Source organism: Aedes aegypti, chromosome 3 (genome assembly GCF_002204515.2).
Source record: "Aedes aegypti strain LVP_AGWG chromosome 3, AaegL5.0 Primary Assembly, whole genome shotgun sequence".
Taxonomy (NCBI): domain Eukaryota; kingdom Metazoa; phylum Arthropoda; class Insecta; order Diptera; family Culicidae; genus Aedes; species Aedes aegypti.
The window spans coordinates 348,717,720-348,737,853 of record NC_035109.1 but is presented as its reverse complement, the minus strand read 5'-3'; the positions used below and the strand labels follow the sequence as shown (position 1 = coordinate 348,737,853).

General features: G+C 41.6%; 1 protein-coding gene across 1 annotated transcript; it reads left to right on the top strand.

The window, feature by feature from the left end:
• Positions 1 to 360: 360 nt before the first annotated feature.
• On the top strand, positions 361 to 17,107 carry LOC5578093 (structural maintenance of chromosomes protein 2). Its single transcript, XM_001656739.2, has 4 exons — positions 361 to 703; positions 764 to 2,697; positions 15,430 to 15,578; positions 15,639 to 17,107. Exons 1-4 carry the CDS (start codon positions 536 to 538, stop codon positions 16,934 to 16,936), a joined length of 3,549 nt encoding a protein of 1,182 aa, XP_001656789.2. The 5' UTR covers positions 361 to 535; the 3' UTR covers positions 16,937 to 17,107.
• The last annotated feature ends 3,027 nt before the right edge of the window (positions 17,108 to 20,134 follow it).

The window sequence follows — 20,134 nt, the reverse complement described above, 5'->3', positions numbered from 1 at the left end:
AAAATTTTCAACTTTTCAACTGCGTTGCGATCAAAGAAAAATGCTTTTCTTGAGCATTTCTTGCAATAAATTTCCCACGGCGATTACTTTTATGTTGAAGTGCATACTTCGCTTAACAACTAAGAGACGTCCACTCGCCTCCTTCTGCGTTATGAAATTTGTGACCCTTAAATTGTTCCAGGATCAAAGTAATGTAAAGACAACTTTTCAACTGTCATTTTAAACACATTGACCTAATGTAGTAGACCTAATGAAATGTCACCACGCTGCACCGCCAGTGTGCAAGTGGGTTTACCATTTTTGACAGTTCCGTTTCAAAGCGCTCTCACCAACACACACGCACAGTTGATTGTTTTCCCAACCGTCGTTGCTGTCAATTTCCTCTCAAACAAAAATCCCATTCGTACCGAGCGAACGACGCTTGGATTTGTTCCAAAGTTTTTGGCGAAGTTTTTTGCGCAAATTTGTGACGATCCGGTTGTGTTTAGTGAAAATTTTAGGACAATGAACGACGAGTAAGTCTGGTGGGCCGAAAATGTACATCAAATCGATCATCATCGACGGCTTCAAGTCGTACGGCAAGCGCACGGAGATCCATGGCTTCGATCCGGAGTTTAACGCCATCACCGGACTGAACGGAACCGGAAAGAGTAATATTCTGGACTCGATCTGCTTCGTGCTGGGCATTTCAAATTTGGTTCACGTAAGTGTTTTGGTTGAGTGGTTGGAAGTTGATTGACTGAAGTGGGATTTTTGATTTTAGGTACGAGCAACGTCCCTCCAGGAACTGGTCTACAAAAGTGGCCAGGCGGGTGTGACGAAGGCCACGGTTACGCTAGTGTTCGACAACACCGACAAGGACCAGTGTCCGCTGGGGTACGAGAAATGCAATGAAATTTCAATCACGCGCCAAATCGTCGTGGGCGGGAAGAACAAGTATCTTATCAATGGCAAAACGGTCCAGAATAAGAAAGTGCAGGATTTGTTCTGCTCGGTGCAGCTCAACGTGAACAACCCGAACTTCTTGATTATGCAGGGACGTATTACGAAGGTATTGAATATGAAACCGCAGGAAATTCTTTCCATGATTGAGGAAGCGGCTGGAACTAGCGTCTATGAAGCCAAGCGAGAGCATTCAATTAAACTGATCGAGAAGAAGGATGCCAAGTTGAATGAGCTTTACACGGTTTTACGGGAAGAAATTGAACCTAAGCTGGAGAAGCTACGGAAAGAACGAGCCCACTATATCGAGTATCAGAAGATCTGTCGAGACATTGAGTATCTCACGAGGTTGTACATCTCTCATAAGTACCTTCAGCACGTGAAATCTGTCGAGAATTCCGAGAAGGCGATTGCCGCTTTGAACGATGTGATTAGCGGACATCGAAACAAGATTGAGGCTCACATTACGGAGAGCAAAGAGATTGAGCAAAGTGCGAAAGCTTTACAGGAGCTGATCGATACGGAAGGAGGTGGCGCCTTGGCAGAATTAGAAGCAGAACTGAGCGCCGAGAGTAAAAAGGAGGCTACGGCTTCGGCTGAGCGGGATAGCACAAAGGAGAACATTGGGGCTGAACAGAGAAAGCTCAAGAATCTACAGAAGAGTATTAGAGACGATGAAAATGCCTTACAAAAAAAGGAAGCGGAGATGCAACGGACGGGTGATATGTTCCAAAGTTTAAAAGATGCGGACGAAGCGGATGCCAAGGCATTTACTGATGCTCAGAAGCGTTTCGAAGCGGTCAGTGCCGGTTTGTCTACCAATGAAGACGGCGAAGCAGCCACTCTGCAGGATCAACTCATGTCAGCGAAACAGAAAGCTGCCGAGTCAGCCACATCCATCAAGCAAAGCGAGATGGAATTGAAGCATTGTCAGCAGCTTCTGAAGGAGAAACAAGGTGACATGAACTCCAGTGACGCGGCTTACCTCGAAGACAAGAAGAAGCTGACCAAGGCCGAATCTCAAATTCAATCCATTACGGCAGAACTGCAGAAGATCGACTACGAAGAGGGATCGATTGAGCAGCTGCACGAGCGTAAGCAAGTATTGTCCCATGAAATTCGTAACCTCAAAAGCGAACTCGACCGTAAGAACGCCTATCGATGGGAGTTCCAGTATCGTGATCCGGAGCCGAATTTCGATCGTTCGTCGGTTCACGGAATGGTTGCCAAACTGGTAGCGGTTCGGGACAAAAAGTACGCTCTCAGTTTGGGCACGGCAGCCGGAGGAAGTCTGTACAGTGTGGTTGTCGACTCGGACACGGTCGGCAAGAAGCTGCTTCAGAAAGGTCAGTTGCAGAGCCGTACCACTATGATCCCGCTGAACAAAATCACCAGCCGAATGATCGATAACAATACGGTTCGAGTGGCGGATAATCTCGTTGGAAAGGGTCGCGCTGTGACAGCTCTGTCTTGCATCAACTACGAACGGCAATTGGAACCAGCGATGAAATTCGTTTTCGGTCATTCCTTCCTGGCCGATGATATGAATGTGGCCAAGCAGGTGACCTACCATCCACAGATTATGTCCCGTTCGGTAACGCTGGATGGTGACGTTGTGGACCCCAGTGGAACATTGTCCGGTGGAGCCAAAGCTAAAGGAGCGGTTGTGCTGCTGGAGGTGGAAGAGATCAATCAGATCCAGAAGCTGTTGGCGCAGAAGGAGGCCGAGTATCAGCAAGTTTGTGCGGAGATAAGGTGAGAAAAAATTGTACTTTTATCTATTATCTAAACTAGCTAGGCACATGCAGCTTCGAGTGAAATTAGAAGATTCGAAAATCTAGATAGGCGGGGCCTTCCTTAGCCGAGTGGTTACGTGGTCGCGGCTACAAAGCAAAGTCATGCTGGAGGTATCTAGGTTCGATTCCCGGTCGATCCAGGATCTTTTCGTAATGGAAATTTTCTTGAGAAAACCGGCAATTAAGGCAAAGAAAGCTCTCAGTTAATAACTTTGGAAATGGTCATAAGAACAGTAAGCTGAGTAGCAGGCTCTGTCCCAATGAAGACGTAATGCCAAGAAGAAGAAGAATGTACTAACCAGGTCTAACAATCGTCAGATTCGTCACCAAACGGTCCAAAACATCGTCATCCAGTATGAAACCTCTGGCAGGTCTTCCCGTAATCGACGAAAGAATGCAACCTCAATCTAGAATCGTCAAAGAACAAATCTTGCGTTGAGTATCATACAGGCGTATCTGCAGTGATCGATTTCTCTTCGTCGATTTTCTCTTTCAATTAGTACACGTAATTCAATCAATTTGCGTTACATTTCACGACGCAGTATGATCAAATACGATGAGTTCTTTTTACTAAATCAAAAATGGCCGTCGAAAATAGTCACCCGGCCAAGTAATTAGCTAATAAGAGAATCGATGAAGAGAAATCGATCATTGCAGTTACGCCCTTATGATACTGAACGCGAGAAATATTTCTTCATTACGTTTGCTCCTCTTGCTCACAATAAGAAGCCGTTAATTGTATAAGAGAACTGGGGGTAAAATGAACATGAACATGAATGTTTTCATATTTTCTTGTTTGTTATTGTTTACTTTTCCAGCTTTCGTCAGTTCTAGATCGCGCTATAGTTGTCGAAATAGTCCCTTAGTCTGAGAATTTAGGATTGTGCTATGATTTACATAGGTTTATAGCATAATTACCATAAAACACAAGCCTGTTCATTTTACCTAAAGTTCCCCTATTCGCTTGCTAAGCACCAAACGCCGAATGCCATCACAGATTTGCTTGTATTCGCAATGGAACCTGTTCTCCTCATGTTACTTTAATAGCTCTGTAGGTAAGCGCGTGGAATTGACGATTTTCTGATCGTTCGTTCGATTCTCTATCCTGCCTTCGGATAAGGCCTGGAATTGAACCTTTGATATTCTACTTACCGCAAATGCGCATTTCTTTCACCACTGGACTATCGCAGAAGTTTTTACAAGTGCGGAAAAGCTAATAAAAGTGCGCGATTGCATCAAATCAAGTCGGTGTCTTCAGCGGGCTTATTCTTCGCAATTCAAAGAATAAGTGCTCTAAAAACACCAACATGATTCGATGCAATCCCGCATTTTTATTCGCATTTTCGCACTTATGATGCCGCACTTCGCAGCCCAGTAGTGAAAGAAATACACAATACTGCGGCGGTATTGCTCATATGGTTTTGAAGATATTTAGCTGCTCCTTGGGGGACCGACATTCTCTATATAAAAATTAGACTTAGTGATATCAAGAGTTTGACGAAGCAATAATATAAAACGACCGATTAGTTTACAGGTTAAAAACGAACTGATTTTATTCATTCTCTCGTATCTTAGCGCACACTCAATACAAGGGGTCTATCGATTTAACAGTACTCTCCCCAGTTACACCATAAAACGAATCCTATGACCTGATGGAGTAACTTTTAAACTTTTGTCTTGAATTGGAAAATTGCTAATAGAATCATTGAAACCAAATACTGGTTTAAGGCGATCAATCGAAATTCGTTGGGATTTCCCATTAATCTGAACATCCATGAATTTGTCATGTTTCTGCCATACTTTGAACGGCCCTTCATATGGTCGTTGGAGTGGTTTTTTAACAGAGTCGATTCGCACGAAAACATGGGAAGATTTGGCCAAATCTTGATGAACAAACACGGACGGCTTAGAATGGTGATTAGGGGAACGTGGTTGTAGATGATCCACCGTTTCTTGTAATTGTACCAGGAAGTCAGCTTGATGAACTTCTGCCGGATAGTATTCAAAACATTCACCAGGTAAACGCAATGCTTGACCGTAGACTAAATCCGCCACCGAACAGTCCAAATCTTCTCTATATAATGTACGCTGACCCAACAAAATCAACGGCAAACGATCGCTCCAATGTTTTGAATCAACTGCCATGATAGCAGCTTTCAACGTTCTATGGAAACGCTCAACTAAACCGTTCGCCTGCGGATGATATGCTGTGGTCCGAAGATGTTTGAATCCCATAATCTGGGACAATTCACGGAATAAAAATGATTCGAACTGCCTGCCCTGATCGGTTGTTATTTTCTCCGGAACTCCAAACCGAGAAATCCACGTTGAACAAAACGCGAGTGCCACGGTGTCCGCTGTCATCAGCCAAAGGGATTGCTTCTGGTCATCGAGTGAACCGGTCAACGATCGTGAGCAAATAGCGATTACCATTAGAAGGTGGTAACGGGCCAACTAAATTCATATGTACGTGGCGGAATCGTGCTTTAGGCAATTCGAAACTTTGAACTGCTGCTTTCGTGTGTCGATGAATTTTTGATTTCTGGCACTCGATACAACTTTTGACGTGAGTCCTAACGTCTTTGTTCATGGAAGTCCATACAAATCTGTCCGATAACAAACGACGAGTGGATCTAATTCCAGGATGCGAAACACCATGAAAATACTGCAAAATTTGATGACGATACTGTTTAGGAACATAAGGACGTACCTTTCCGGGAATGGAGACATCACAGTAAAGCGCTTAAGGAGTAGGTGGAGTTTGCCGAAGTTCCAATTTCAATGATGTAGCCGATGCTATTAATGATGCTAACTCACTATCGCCAGCTTGATCAATAGCCAACTGCTCGTAATCGATAAGCGATGGAGTCGAAATTGCTGCCACACGAGATAGAGCGTCTGCAACGGTATTTTTACTACCACTAATATGTCGAATATCGGTAGTAAAGTTAGAAATATAATTTAAATACCTTTGTTCATGTGGCAATCGATTATCGGTGCTGGAACCCATAGCAAACGTAAGCGGTTTGTGGTCGGTGAATATGACCAACTTCCTACCCTCCACAAGGTAACGAAAATATTGGACGGCTTTTTTTGCTGCAGTCAATTCACGTCCGAACGTCGAGTAATTCCGTTGTGCTTTGGACAATTTTTCCGAAAAGAATCCAAGTGGCTGCCAATTATCCCCATCGAGCTGCTGAAGTGTTGCTCCTATCGCAGTATTCGAAGCATCAACCATAAGAGCAAGGGCCTTAGCGGAGTCCGGATAATGCAGCAGTGTTGCGTCCGAGAGGGATTTTTTGCACTCATGGAAAGCTAACCGTGTTGTGTCCGTCCAACATATTTTTCTCATGTCATTCTTTTTGTTCCCCGGAATAAGCGCTTGGAGTTCAATCTGGATGGCAGATGCGTGCGGAATGAACCGCTTATAGCCATTTACGAGTGCCAAGAAACGGCGCAAATCCTTCACAGTAACCGGGAGAGGGAAATTCGTCACGGCCCTCACGCGTTCCGGTAAGGGTAGAACTCCGTAGTACCGGATAACCGTAGCACCGAATAACCTAAGAAATCCACCTTCTCTTGAGCGAATTTACTTTTTTCTAGGTTGATTACCAGGCCGTGATCATGCAGGCGTTCGAAGACAATTCGCACGTGCCGCCTGTGCTCTTCTTGACTAGAAGAAGCGATACATATATCGTCTATATACACTACCACAAAATCCAGGTCGCCTAGAACCTTGTGCATGAAGCGCTGAAACGTTTGTCCGGCATTGCAAAGGCCAAACTGCATACGAGGGAACTCAAATAATCCGAATGGAGGGATTACTGCGGTTTTTTCGATGTCTTCTTCATTCACAGGAATTTGATGGTATGCTCGAACCAAGTCAAGAGTAGTAAAAACAGACTTCTCGCGTAACATTACTATAGTGAAAAACTTCCCAAAATCTTTAGTGTTCCACTGTTATAATCGAAAGAGAACGAGAGAGGAGAGAATCTTTCATTTGTACATAGGTCCTTTAGTAATGTTACGCGAGACTTCCCCTTAAAGGCATACAAAAGATCTTGTATGTGCGGTACAGGATAACGATCGGGTACGGATACCTTGTTTAACGCACGGTAGTCGCCAACAAAACGCCATTGCCCATCTTTTTTCGGCACGCAGTGTAATGAGCTTGCCCAGCTGCTTGATGATGGACGGCACACACCAAGATCACACATCAACTTAAACTCCTTCTTGGCTGCATTCACTTTATCCGGCGATATATGACGAACTTTAAAGGCAACTGGAGGGCCCTTAGTTTGAATGAAATGCTTCACATCATGTTTTGCAACACTTCCAATAGTAGTTGGTACTGTTATCTCACGAAATTCTTGCAGCAGATCGCGGAACGGATGGCAAAGCCCAATCGCAGTCACGCCGAATATTGATGATGTTGCTCAACCTCCACACGTATGTAATCCCGTTTTTTCATCAACGAGACGACGATTCTTAAGATCGACTAATAATCCAAAATTTGCTAAAAAATCGGCCCCGATGATAGCTATTTGAACATCAGCAATCAGAAAATTCCAGCAAAACTTTCGTCGAAGTGCAAAGTCCGTATCGATGTATCGTGAACCACTTTGATACTGCTACCATTAGCAGCGTGAAGTCGAATAGGAAAGGGTTTCTGTTGTCTTTGTTTACTAGTAGCAGGAACAATAGACACATCTGAGCCAGTGTCTATTAAAAATTTGATGTTACTCGAACGATCGAAGATCAGAAAACGGCGACTTTCTGTTACTCCGCTCACCTCCGCCGATACAGGTGAACGAGGAATTAGTTTTTTTGATCCGAATATCGACAAGGCTGTCGACAAGTGTTAGCATTTCGTCCAAATTTCTTATGATACCAACAAATTTCTGTAGCGCTAGATGACCTCGAAGCAGAGCGACTTCTCGATGCCGATCGTGTTCTCAGCCTACTAATTTCAGCTGATAAAAAATCGATCTGTTCCTGTAGATCGCTTGGTGAGAAACCGTCTGAGGCTGTGAACCGTTTCACCAGTTCGTTTAACTTTTAGTTAAAATTTGACAGCTCGATAGTTATTTCCCCTCCGGTTAGAAATAACCCTGCTCTGGAGCATGGTTAAACTTGACAGTTCGAAAGTTATGTTTTGCTCCCGTGAATTTGAGAATAACTAACCATCTGTCAACTTCGTTCTGAAATAACTACTCGACTGTCAAAGCTCAAATGGGTCGACTGCGATGTTCAATTTAACCACTTGAGGGGAAAATAACTATCGAAATGTCAAATTTTAACTAATAGTTAAACGAACTGGTGAAACGGTTCACAGCCTGAGTGTTTCGAAGTAGCTGCTACTTCGAGTGGCTTTTGTTGTTCTGAGTGTATTGATACCATGGATACACTAGCCGATGACTCCATCATCTTGTCAGCCATCTCTGCTAATTTAGCCAAACTTCCGTCACTTATCGCGAGTATTGCTTTTACATTGCCGGGCATTCTTTGTAAAAACAACATCTTTAGCAACTCGTCGTTAACGTTCAATCCTGTTGCTAACTCCTGCATTTTAGCTAATAAGTGTGTGGGTCGCAGATCTCCCATATCACAGGATCCCGATAACTGCTCCAATTTGCCTTGGGGCGACACCTCAAACCGTTTAATGAGGCGAGTCTTCACGGTTAAATACTTGTCGTTCGGCGGAGGATTAGCAACGAGATCGGATATGTGGCAAAGAATCGATTGATCTACCTTTGCGATAATATGGTAGAATTTGGTTTGATCCTGTACCACATTCGCTAAGGCAAACTGAGCCTCTGCCTGAGCAAACCACATGGTGGGATCCGACCGCCAAAAATCAGGAAGCTTTACGGCTAAAAAGCTGCTACATGAACGGCTACGCTAGATGTCCCGGGGTCGGCGGCGATCTCGTCTGACTGATCCGGCATTTTCTTTAAAACGAGTATTATCGCGTCGAAACTCGCGTCGGGGTTACCAATTTAGGGATGAGACTTAGTGATATCAAGAGTTTGACGAAGCAATAACATAAAACGACCGATTGGTTTTCAGGTTAAAAACGAACTGATTTTATTTATTCTCTCGTATCTTAGCGAACACTCAATACAAGGGGTCTATCGATTTAACCCCACTACAAATTCTTTGGCCGTTATTTTGTTCTTATTCAATTTTTCAAAAAAAACTAAAATGTGGGCTGTACAGAGCTTCTTTGAAAAAATCATGAAAATCGGTTGAGTTGTCTTCAAGAAATCTGAAAACTACAAAATTATGTTTTTTTTTTAAGATTTCAAGATCTTCATACGGACAAATTGGTACCAGAAACAAAAATGTTCATTACTCCAAAACTGTTGCACCAATAGCATTATTTTTTCACAGCAGACTCTTATTGAATTATTGTTTCGAAAAGCGAATGATCGAACATGAGAAAGATTCTGTAGTAGGAGATATTCACGTGGATTATGGAAACACGTAGGTCCCCCAAGAAATTTTGGACTATCTCCGGATGCCCAATGATCAACATCGACCAGATTCTTAAAATAGAAGATTTTTTTAAGGCTTGTGAAAAAATGGAGCCAAAACGTAGAAAAACAAAAAAGTTATCGCTGTTTGAATATTTGTTTGTGGTGAAAAAGTAAAGCTACCGGTAGAGGGGTTAAACTCTTCTTTTGCTTTTTTTTTCTGGCCATCCGACACCTTTTGGCATTGGTTGTAGTTTTACGTCCGCCTATTTCTGCTACTAAGCCTAAACACGGACGCCCAGTGAGGCCTCCACACACACCTGGGACCCTACATATCGAACCCATCAACACATGGGCCAGGACCAACGGCTTTACTTCCCTTCCGAAGGAAGACATGATCAGAGATGTTATGCCTCAGAAAATCCCAACGGCGTCGACGGGACTGGAGTGAGAGGCAATCACGCTTATCACTACACCACCAAAGCCGCTAAGGGAGTTAAACTCAAATTTTGAGTGTATTTTGTATTCCGTATCCCTTCCAAAATGTCAGATAGGAACAACCCCAATGTTAAAATGTTGGCGTTTTAGTCGACTAACTGAACGTCAAACATAATCAAAAGTGTCAAGGTTCAAATTTTGCCCCCTTTTTTAAATAAAAGTTTAAATCCCTGGGCTTGAAATTATATTTTCCAGTGAGCTATGATTTTAGATATTTGATCGATGTTTTTTGCAGAGTTGATTAGAGGTTGCATAAACAATGGCAAAATTCTTACTACAATAAGATTTTTTGGGTATTCTGATTTAGTAATCCTATTCAACTACTGCATAATACGGTTATCATTAGTTGAAATTATTTTCACTCCAGGAAAATTTAATTTCAAGGCCGCTTCTCTCCATCCTCCACTGTGACCCACGCTCTCCAAGTCCTTGTGCACCTAGTCAATCCACCTAGTTCGCTGCGCCCCACGTCTTCTTGTTCCAACCGGATTGGTGGCAAACGTCATCTTCACAGGGCTGTTGTCCGGCATTCTTGCAGCATGCTCTGCACAGCGTATCCTTCCAGCTTTTTCCACCTTCAGGATACTGGGTTCGCCGTACAGTTGGGCGAGCTCGTGGTTTATTCATCGCCGCCACACACCGTTCTCATGCTCGTCGCCAAAGATCGTCTTCAGCACTCGGCGTTCGAAAAGCCCAAGAATCATGCCCGTAGAGGACTACCGTTATTATGCATTTGGTGTGGGGGTGAATCTTTGATGACCGCAGTTTCTTCTGGAGTCCATAGTAGGCACGCCGTCAGCCGTCAGTAAGGTACGAATTCGTCCACCACCTCGAAGGTATCCCCGTCTATCGTGACACTGCTTCCCAGGCGGGCCCTGTCGCGCTCAGTTCTTGACGCATTCATAGTCGTAGTCCCTGCTGAAACTCGAACAAACTGTAAACTCTCTTCATATCATTAAGTGCTTTTAAGCGCACTTTATAGTTTATTCACTAGGGCCCAGTTTTGATGTTTAGTTATTAATTTTTGCACGTATTTTTTTCCTTCAATAATTTGAAACATTTCGAATAGGAAACTAAATCCTATTCTTGTCACTTTTGATTCACTTCGGCAGTGGGGTTTTTTGAAAGCTACTGAGCTCATATTTGGCCATAATATGCGTCGTATTGAAGTGCATCTTACTGCAAAGTTTCAGGCAATTCGGCCTAGAAAACCCCCCCCATGCCAAAGTGAATCTTGGAAGTGCCGAAGTAGCTCTGCACCCTGTATAGGGGTCAGAATCTGTCATTGATTTGAAAAAATAGCGGTTTGTTTCGTTCAAAATCAAGATAGTTTACATGGAAGAAAATGGCTTACTGCTTAAGCGAAGGTGAAGAAATCGGACCTTAGAGAATATGAGATCTGAAGGCACTTTTTGAAGATGGGTAGTATTCATTGTGTATACTAGATACTAGATACAATACACGTCGGACTCGATTATCCGAAGTATCGATTTTTTTCACTCCGGATAATCGAATCTTCCGGATAATCGAATCACTAAGAAAAATATTGAAATCTTCAATAAAAGAACTTAAATATTATCTTTTTTCGTTATTTAATTATATGATGCGGTGGCGTAGCCAGAATTTTTTTCTATGAACAGTAGCGGCCTTCACAAAAAAAAATGACCAGCATACACAAAAAAACACTTTTTCAAACCTCCAAAACCATTCGGACCATTAATTGGCTTACACAGTTTTACAATCGGACTTCAACGTTATCTGTGGTTTAGTATTCTTTTTGTAAAACCGTGCATTCTCATTTAATAGGATTTTTTATATCTTTTGGTGTATTATTAGATGTTTGTTTTCTAATGTCGAACACTTTTAAAATATGCATCATAATTATTCGCTTTGTCTTCAAAATTTGTTTTATTAACCAAAACTTCCTAGTGTAGGCACATTAAATCTTTAAAATTTTGCAACATCCTATAAAACGCAAAACAAAGAATAATTATTTAGTATTCTATTTGAGAATAAACATTTATTATTCTTCTTAGGTCAGTCTTTATTCGCAAACCAAAGCGGAGACCACGGAGGAACAGCTGATCAAAATTCACCACAGCGTGGAGATAAAATCATAGGGGAAAAAGGGGTTCCCAAAAACATTGGAGAGAAATAAAATGTAGGGGACCGTGGGGTGAACTAGTGTGCCGCCAGTTTTTCTTTGTTTGTCTATAGTTAGAGGCAGGGTTGGGAAAAAATCTGAAATTCACTCTACAGTAGTCAAACAAAGCTAATCACAGTCAGCGAAGCCAGTGAAAATCACGCCCATCGCTGCTGTAGGCAAAGAGCCTTGAAAATTGCAAAACACCCGTTGCTAAGGGCAACCCAAAATTACTGTAGAAAAATGTTCTATTTCCCGCTGCATTTCCCGCATTTAGAGCCTTCAATGACACTACTGATTTAGAGATATTCATGTACCCAATATGGACCGATGCACGAGTTTACTAATTTGACGTTTAAGCGGTGCCGTATTCACTCGTTGCCAATGTCACATAAATAACACGGCACCGCTCAAACGTCAAATAGTGAACTCGTGCATAGGTCCATAGGCTACTTGATGAGATTCACGATTTTAAACTACTGTAGTGAGAGAGCGACGTGATTTTCGCGAAATTCAAGCCTACTACTATTACCATTCCCAACACTGGTTAGAGGCTTCAAAACATATGGGTTCCTTGGGAAAGTGTGTTCAGTAAATCAAAAGAAAACTTATGAGCAATTTTTTTTTTCACGGAAATGGTCTATTTGACTGACTATAACCCCCAATACCAAGTGAATCATAGTAGTTTTGATTAAAATATTAGAAGCTTTGTGCTAATAACTACCTTAAAACCATAACTCAGATGAACAGCCTATCAAGCCTATCGTCTTTATGATAAATGCCTATTCGGCCAAACGTACCTCCCATTTAACTTGCTGATGAAAAATTTCAATTTCACTCAGGCTTAAGTCAACAACTCGGCGTTCAAAGGACGCGTCTATGATATATTGGCTTAAGAATCATATTCGATCTTCTATCATAATTTTTGTTTAAAACTAGTGGTCCCGGCAAACTTCGTCTTGCCATCAAGTAGGCTGTTGGAAAACGTCAAGAAATCCCCCATACAAAATGACCCCTTAGTCTTCTCCCATCCTCCCGATTATTCTGGAGGCTTTCCCGAACTTTTTCCTCGCACGAACACGTCGCATCCCTTGGGGAGTGCAACAGTGAAAAACTTGCGTTAGTATGTTGACCCGTTCTCAAGCCATTTCGTGACATACAAACACTACTCCCTTTTTTATTTATATAGATAGATAGATATCGATTGATGGCCAAATATTACATTTTCCGTAATCTTGATCTAGTTACATTAATAGAAAGTATCCTTCTGTGAATATTATATTTGATAAAACTTCATCTATACCCTAATAATAGACCATTTCCGTGAATTTTTTTATTAGCTTATATGCTTTCTGTCAATTTACTGAACAAACTTTCCTAAGGAACCGATATGTTTTGGAGCCTTTAACTATTAGAAAACAATGAAAAACTTGCGGCATGTTAGTTCACCCCTTGGTCCCCTACAATTTGTTTCACCTCGAAAAAATGCAGACCCCTTTTTCCCCTATGGTTTTGCCACCACGTTGTGATGAATTTAGCTGGCGTGACCAGATGATTTTTGTTTATGTTTTCATTCATCATAATGGGCTCCGCTGGTTTCGCTACCTCCTTCCTTCACGGTTCCTGAAATCTCCGGAAACCACCTTCACCGCTTTGGATGATTATTTCCCCCCGTGAACTACATAGTTCTGTAACGCAAAGATTGTAGTCAAAAGATGCCTGATCTATCTGTTTTGTGCCGACGAGGATTGAATAAGCAGGAAGATTCCCGACTTGGGGCAACAACAACCGCTCAAAATTTCCTTGCGCGGCTGTTGCAGCCTCTAGGCGGGAATCTTCCGGATCAACAGCCAACAGATAGAGTTAGGCATTTATCGGCATGAATAGCAAAAATTGTCTCTAATAGAAGTTTTGAATCTGTGGAGCAAAATATATTTTCCTACTGGAAGACCTGAATCGGGTTGGGGTTGAAACTGCGATTCAGTTCTAACCTGGTTCAAAAACGTTTGTTTGAGTAATTTGAGGTTAGTTTCGTTGGCGCTCCTGTTTGGGGCGCCCTGACCGGGATCACGGTCCGTTCGAGCGCGCACCTGATCTGACGTTTCCAAATGTAAACAAGCATCCCGATGCAGGGGTGGAATCGAAAAACTGTTGAAAAATCACCACGCTGATACCCATAGGGTTGAACCAACTGTGTCGCATCTCGAATTATTTTTCAAAATGTGGTGAGTATCCATGTTTTCAAAAATTCATAAGAAAATTAGGAGTGCATATAAACAAAATCGGAAAGGGTTAATATCAATTAAAAATTGTCTTTCGAAGAAAAATACAAAAATTGGGGTTAGATCTGACGGATAGAAATTAAGAAATTAATAGACCATTAAGTTTTCACAACAATGTTAAGATTTTTCACAAAAAATTGTTTGGGGATTGTGACATGAAGTCTTCATGATTTTTTGTTTTGGCGCGGATTGGTGCTTCCAGGCGCGGATCGAATTTCAGAAGCGATTTTCGAAGATAATCGCACTGCATTCTTCTCCATCAAAACCTCCTGGCACTCCTCGTCGCACCAATGGTTTCTTGACCTCTTTTTCACATATCCGACAGTGCTTTCGGTAGCGTCGTTAATGGCTGCTTTGACTTTCCTCCAGCAGTCCTCAAGAGGGGCCCTATCGAGCTCGCCCTTATCCGGCAACGCAGCCTCAATATGCTGCGCGTACGCATTGGCGACATCCGGTTGTTTCAGTCGCTGAGGTGATCTCCAGTTGTGCTGGAAATAGGTGCTACGAATGGCTATATTCTTGAAGGCGACAAAACCTATTTGGCGTAGGCGGTTCTCGTTCATCAGCCGGTGGGCGCTGAACTTTCCAATCGTTGGTCTGAAATCCTCCTCCTGGCCAACCTGATCGTTCAAATCTCCTATGATGATCTTGACGACAAATAACAATTAAGATATCATCTATTTTTTTTAGATATTCCTACAAATGACATGACAGACTACAACAACGATATTCAACAACTGTTTTACTACTTGTTTCACTACATAAGAAGATGTTTTGATTTTATTATCTCTCATGTTGCTATTCTAAGTTTTTTTTTCCAAATGTATTAGATTAGGTCAGTAAGGGGCCCAGATAGCCGTAGCGGTAAACGCGCAGCTATTCAGCAAGACCAAGCTGAGGGTCGTGGGTTCGAATCCCACCGGACGAGGATCTTTTCGGGTTGGAAATTTTCTCGACTTCCCAGGGCATACAGTATCTTCGTACCTGCCACACGATATACACATGCAAAAATGGTCATTGGCATAGAAAGCTCTCAGTTAATAACTGTGGAAGTGCTCATAAGAACACTAAGCTGAGAAGCTGGCTCTGTCCCAGTGGAGACGTAATGCCAGAAAGAAGAAGAAGAAGAAGAAGAAGATTTGGTCAGTAGATTTCATTTTTTTTTTCTAAATCGTAGCAATTACTTCGAAACGTTTTGTTGTCTTCTGTGCAACTAGTCCTGATCGTCTAAGGAATATGACGGTATAACAGTATGATTGCAATTCTATATTGAATCTATTTTTGAATTTCAGCAAATTGGAACGCATTGCCCATCGATACAATCAGCTGAAAGAGCAGCAGGATATGATGAACTACGAGCTGAAGACCCTGCAACAGCGTTTGGCCCAGACCTCCTATCAACAGGCGCAACAGGAAATTGAAGAGCTGAAAACGAAGATCGGTAAGCAGGACCAAACTTTCATTTAAAAATATATCTAAGAAGTAATATTCTAAATTCCAGAAACGCTGAAGCAAACCATGGTGGACGCCCGGCAGGCGCAAACCCAGGCAAACGCCAAAGTAAAGGATCTAACGGCAAAAATCGCAGACAGCAAAGGGCATCGCGAGCGCGAACTGAAAGCCGCCGAAGACGAGCTGAAGCGAGCTAAAAAGAAGAGCGAAGAAAGTCGCAAGAATTGGAAGAAACACGAACAAAGTTTCGAAACGCTTCGGTTGGAAATTGAAGAGCTGCAGAAAGGTATCGCAACTGCGAAAGAGCAAGCTGCCAAGTTAGAGGAAACGATTGCAGAGCTACAGCGGAAATTACAGGCGGCAAGTGAGAACAGCGCCGAAATGAACAAAGCGGTGGCCGCCGTTAAGCAGAAAATCAAGGAACACAAGGACAAGATCAACAGTCAAAACAAGGAATTGAAAGCAAAGTATCATCACAGGGATAAACTGTTGAAGCAAAATGAAGAAATGGAGTTGGATATCAAGAAGAAGGAAAACGAAATTCAGAAGGTTCGCAATGAGAACAAAGATGGGTACAATAAAATCAGCGCACTGGAAGAGAAGTATCCCTGGATCAGTGAGGACAAAGAATTCTTTGGAGTTAAGAACACGCGCTACGATTACAATAAAGAAGACCCTCAGGAAGCTGGTCGGAAACTTAACAAACTACAGGACTCGAAAGAAAAGATGAGCAGAAACATAAACCAGAAGGCGATGGTTCTGCTCGAACGGGAAGAGGAACAGTACAAGGAAGTAATGCGACGTAAGCAAGTAGTTGAAGACGACAAGAAGAAGATTCAGAAGATCATCACCGATCTAGACGAAGAGAAAAAGAAACAGCTCAAAGTCGCATGGACCGAAGTCAACGAAAACTTCGGAAGTATTTTCAGCACGTTACTCCCGGGAACCCAAGCCCAGCTGAAACCACCAGATGGAGTTGACTTCATGAAAGGTCTCGAAGTAAAAGTTGGCTTCAACGGCATGTGGAAGGAATCTCTGACGGAACTTAGCGGTGGACAACGGTCTCTAGTTGCCTTATCTCTCATCTTGGCTATGTTGAAGTACAAACCGGCCCCTCTCTACATCCTGGACGAGGTGGATGCCGCGTTGGATCTTTCGCATACGCAAAACATCGGTAACATGCTGAAAGCTCACTTCACCAACTCCCAGTTCGTAATCGTGTCTCTCAAGGACGGTATGTTCAACAATGCTAACGTGCTGTTCCGAACCAAGTTCATCGACGGAATGTCCGGTGTGACGAGGACGGTCAATGTTGCCCACGCCAAGGCGAAAGCTGCCGGACGGTGATTGAGTTGCGAGGCGAGGCTTGAAATATTTGGCAAAACGAGGAGAGGTACAAAATTTTTCGATTTAATTTTCGTGTTTGAGCAAAATTTTCGAATAGAATTGTAAGACTACTGTTTGGACGTGTTGGATCAATGAAGAACTAATAAAAGAACATTCATGATAATAACAAAACAAAATCCTAGAGAATATTAGGGCGCGAAACCTTTATCATACGTAGGTAAATTCTTGCACTATTTGCACAAAATTGCGGGTTTTAGAATATTATTCCTCACGTCAGATCGGTATATAAAACACGATGGCGATTTGACTAATTTTAGTGTCATATAGGAAGCAGATCCTACTTCTTTGGCAGGAATTTTTAAAGTTCCTGGTCTCATATTTTGCAACAATATGCTCCTTATGTACACGCAGCGAACTGGACTATCAAATTTCATACATTTTGCCTTATGAAAGGTGGAACGAATATTGCAATACGATCGCCTTATGTATCGTTTTAGCATCACTCCACATCAAGGCGGCGATACGCGCGTGGTGTACGCTCGATCGATCGCAAGGTTCTTGGTTCGATTCCAGGTTGCCGCGAAAACGTTTTATGTTTTCAAATTCTGATTTCATGAGGCAAATTTATGAATTTCAATCCGATTTCTTGTGGCGAATTTTCATAAGGGGTTTCTATGTTTATCGATAGTCCATTTGCCTGAGTGTAGGTACATCTTCCTGTCCAGTTTACCTTCAAGAAACCCAAGCCAATGTGAATCATGGAGATGACCTGGGCGCTAGGGTCCCACATATTTTAGGATAAACATCGTCCTAAACTGCCCATAAACGCATAATTGTCCCATGTGAATAGGAAATCCAGCAAACATGGGACTGACATGCGTTTATGGGCAGTAAATATATCCCCACCAAACACTACCTCACCATCAACACCGCAAGGCTTGCCTCTATCTCTAATAAATCATCACAGCGCTGGTTTCAGTTGCGTCATTACGCAACTGAAACCAGTTCTGTATTGATTCATTACACAACGCTTCCTCATTACGCAACTGTTTTGAGTTGCGTAATGAATCATTACACAACAATTTTTCAGAAATTTTAAAATAATGGCATTCCGATATAACTTCTGATACCCTCAAGTGATTTTCTACAAAATTGCAAAAAATGTTGTACGTAACTCGTTGCAGAACTCGATTTCTACAGCACTCGTCATAATTATCCTACTCGACAAGCCTTGTAGGATAAATTTACGATTCGTGCTGCAACTTGTTCCGTAAAGAACTAATCAAAATACATCTAGGCGCTTAGTACCGTAAAATGCCCTAATTCAGCGCATTGCCTAATTCCGCGCATTTCATACAAAATTATTTATATATGGGAATAGAGATTAATATTTCAGCAACTTGTCATACCATTTGATGCTTCTTTCATTTAGAATAAGTTTGAATCACAAATAAAAGCAAATAAGACACTTTTTCGTGGCGTAAAAAAATAATCAGTGAAGGCCCGTCTAAGTAGACGCCATTGTTCTAATTTCCTTAGCGTCTATGCTAAGACTGTAGGAGTTTCATCCAAAAAAGTATTGCGCGGAATTAGGTCACGGCTTTTTTCCATAATGCCCTAATTCCGCGCACTGTTGTTCGTTGAACAACAAACAAGTTAAACATGCTATATTCGTCTTCACATCTGACTATTTCTCTGAAAAGTATCTTCATGCATAAATAAGTACGTTTCACGTACAAAGCGGAATATCTGGAAAGCCCACTTACAGGGAAATTAAAAGCGGCCCTCCAGAAACCACGTGGTCATTCTAGTGGAAGGAACATTTTGTCCAAAGACCAAAGTTCCTAAAAATTTAAAAATTGTTGTGTGAACAATTCTGAAAATCCGAAAAAAATAATATTAATTATATTATGCAATCCTGATAATCTTATTGAAAAAACAACAAATAAAGGTCTTCTATAAATTACGACGCACATTCACGGAAACGTGATAATGCGAATAAAATTCCTTGTATACAATACAGTGTAGAATACAGATTAAGGGGTAGTCGGGGAGATTTCACCAATGAGATGGAATGAGCACCCCTTGTAAACTGCATAAACACTTGAAATTTCATCTGAAATATCAACCCATGTTATAAGTCAGTGCTTTGAACTTAAGGAAAACGGAATAAATTATGTTCGAAAAAACTGTCCATATTGCCCCGGATGGCTCTTACAAATTTAATTATTGTAGAATGTTGAGGTTTGACTGTTACAATGTTCTTTACAATTTAATATTTTTGTACAGATTGATTCTAAATATGAAAAGTGTACCAGTTATGGCCATAGTGGTTCCCTATTTGGCCATATGAGAAATTTCAGTGGCTTTCACATTTTTAATCTTTTCGTTTGTTTAACATCAAGATATATCCTATATCTTATTGCTAAAACACACAAAACTTTTCAAAATGTGGGGACATTAAAGTTATCTCGTATGGCGAAATAGGGAACCACTATGGCCATAACTGGTACACCCACCCTACCTACTAATAACTTTTTTGTTTAGTGAACAAAATATTATTTTTTTTAGATTCTATGAGATAATTTCTCAACCTAAAATAGGGCGATCATATCACCCCATCGATAGAAAATCGACACAAAAAATTACAAATTTTGAAAAATTATTCATATGTTAAAGTTTACGATCGTACGGATCTAGTGCATTGATCTTAAAGTTGTTGAAAATCATAAGCAGATCTGAAAATTCCAATTTATTTTATGCGCTCTATCGACTTTTCTTTAAGGTGATCAAGCTGCCCCACTTTCCCCTATACGAAATTCACACGAAAAGACCATAACAAATGTTTATCTTTATTTCATGTGATAGTGAAAAAAATATGAAAAAACTAAACGTAGACTGCATCGTTACGGCTCATACAAAACTTTACCTTTGTTCATACAAAAAACGTTACAGAGGGGGTAGGAGATTGAAAATGTTCAACTTCAGCGTTACGTAATAAATAGATACTACCTTACATGCAAATTAATATGAATTTGATTCCTTCGCCAGTGCGCGGAGTTAGGCATTCTTCTGCGCGGAATATGGATAAACGCTTCAAAAATGCGCGGAATTAGGCAATTTCGACAAGTGAACTTTTTCAATAAAATCACAATTGTAAATACAGTCTAGTTTATATTTTTCCCATAATCTACAACA

What these genes read in the sequence shown, in the direction of transcription:
- LOC5578093 (XM_001656739.2), top strand. Translation starts at nt 536, where the DNA reads ATGTACATCAAATCGATCATCATCGACGGCTTCAAGTCGTACGGCAAG. An exon ending in GCATTTCAAATTTGGTTCAC is followed by an intron (nt 704 to 763) that starts GTAAGTGTTTTG and finishes TTTTGATTTTAG; the next exon opens with GTACGAGCAACGTCCCTCCA. An exon ending in CAAGTTTGTGCGGAGATAAG is followed by an intron (nt 2,698 to 15,429) that starts GTGAGAAAAAAT and finishes TTTGAATTTCAG; the next exon opens with CAAATTGGAACGCATTGCCC.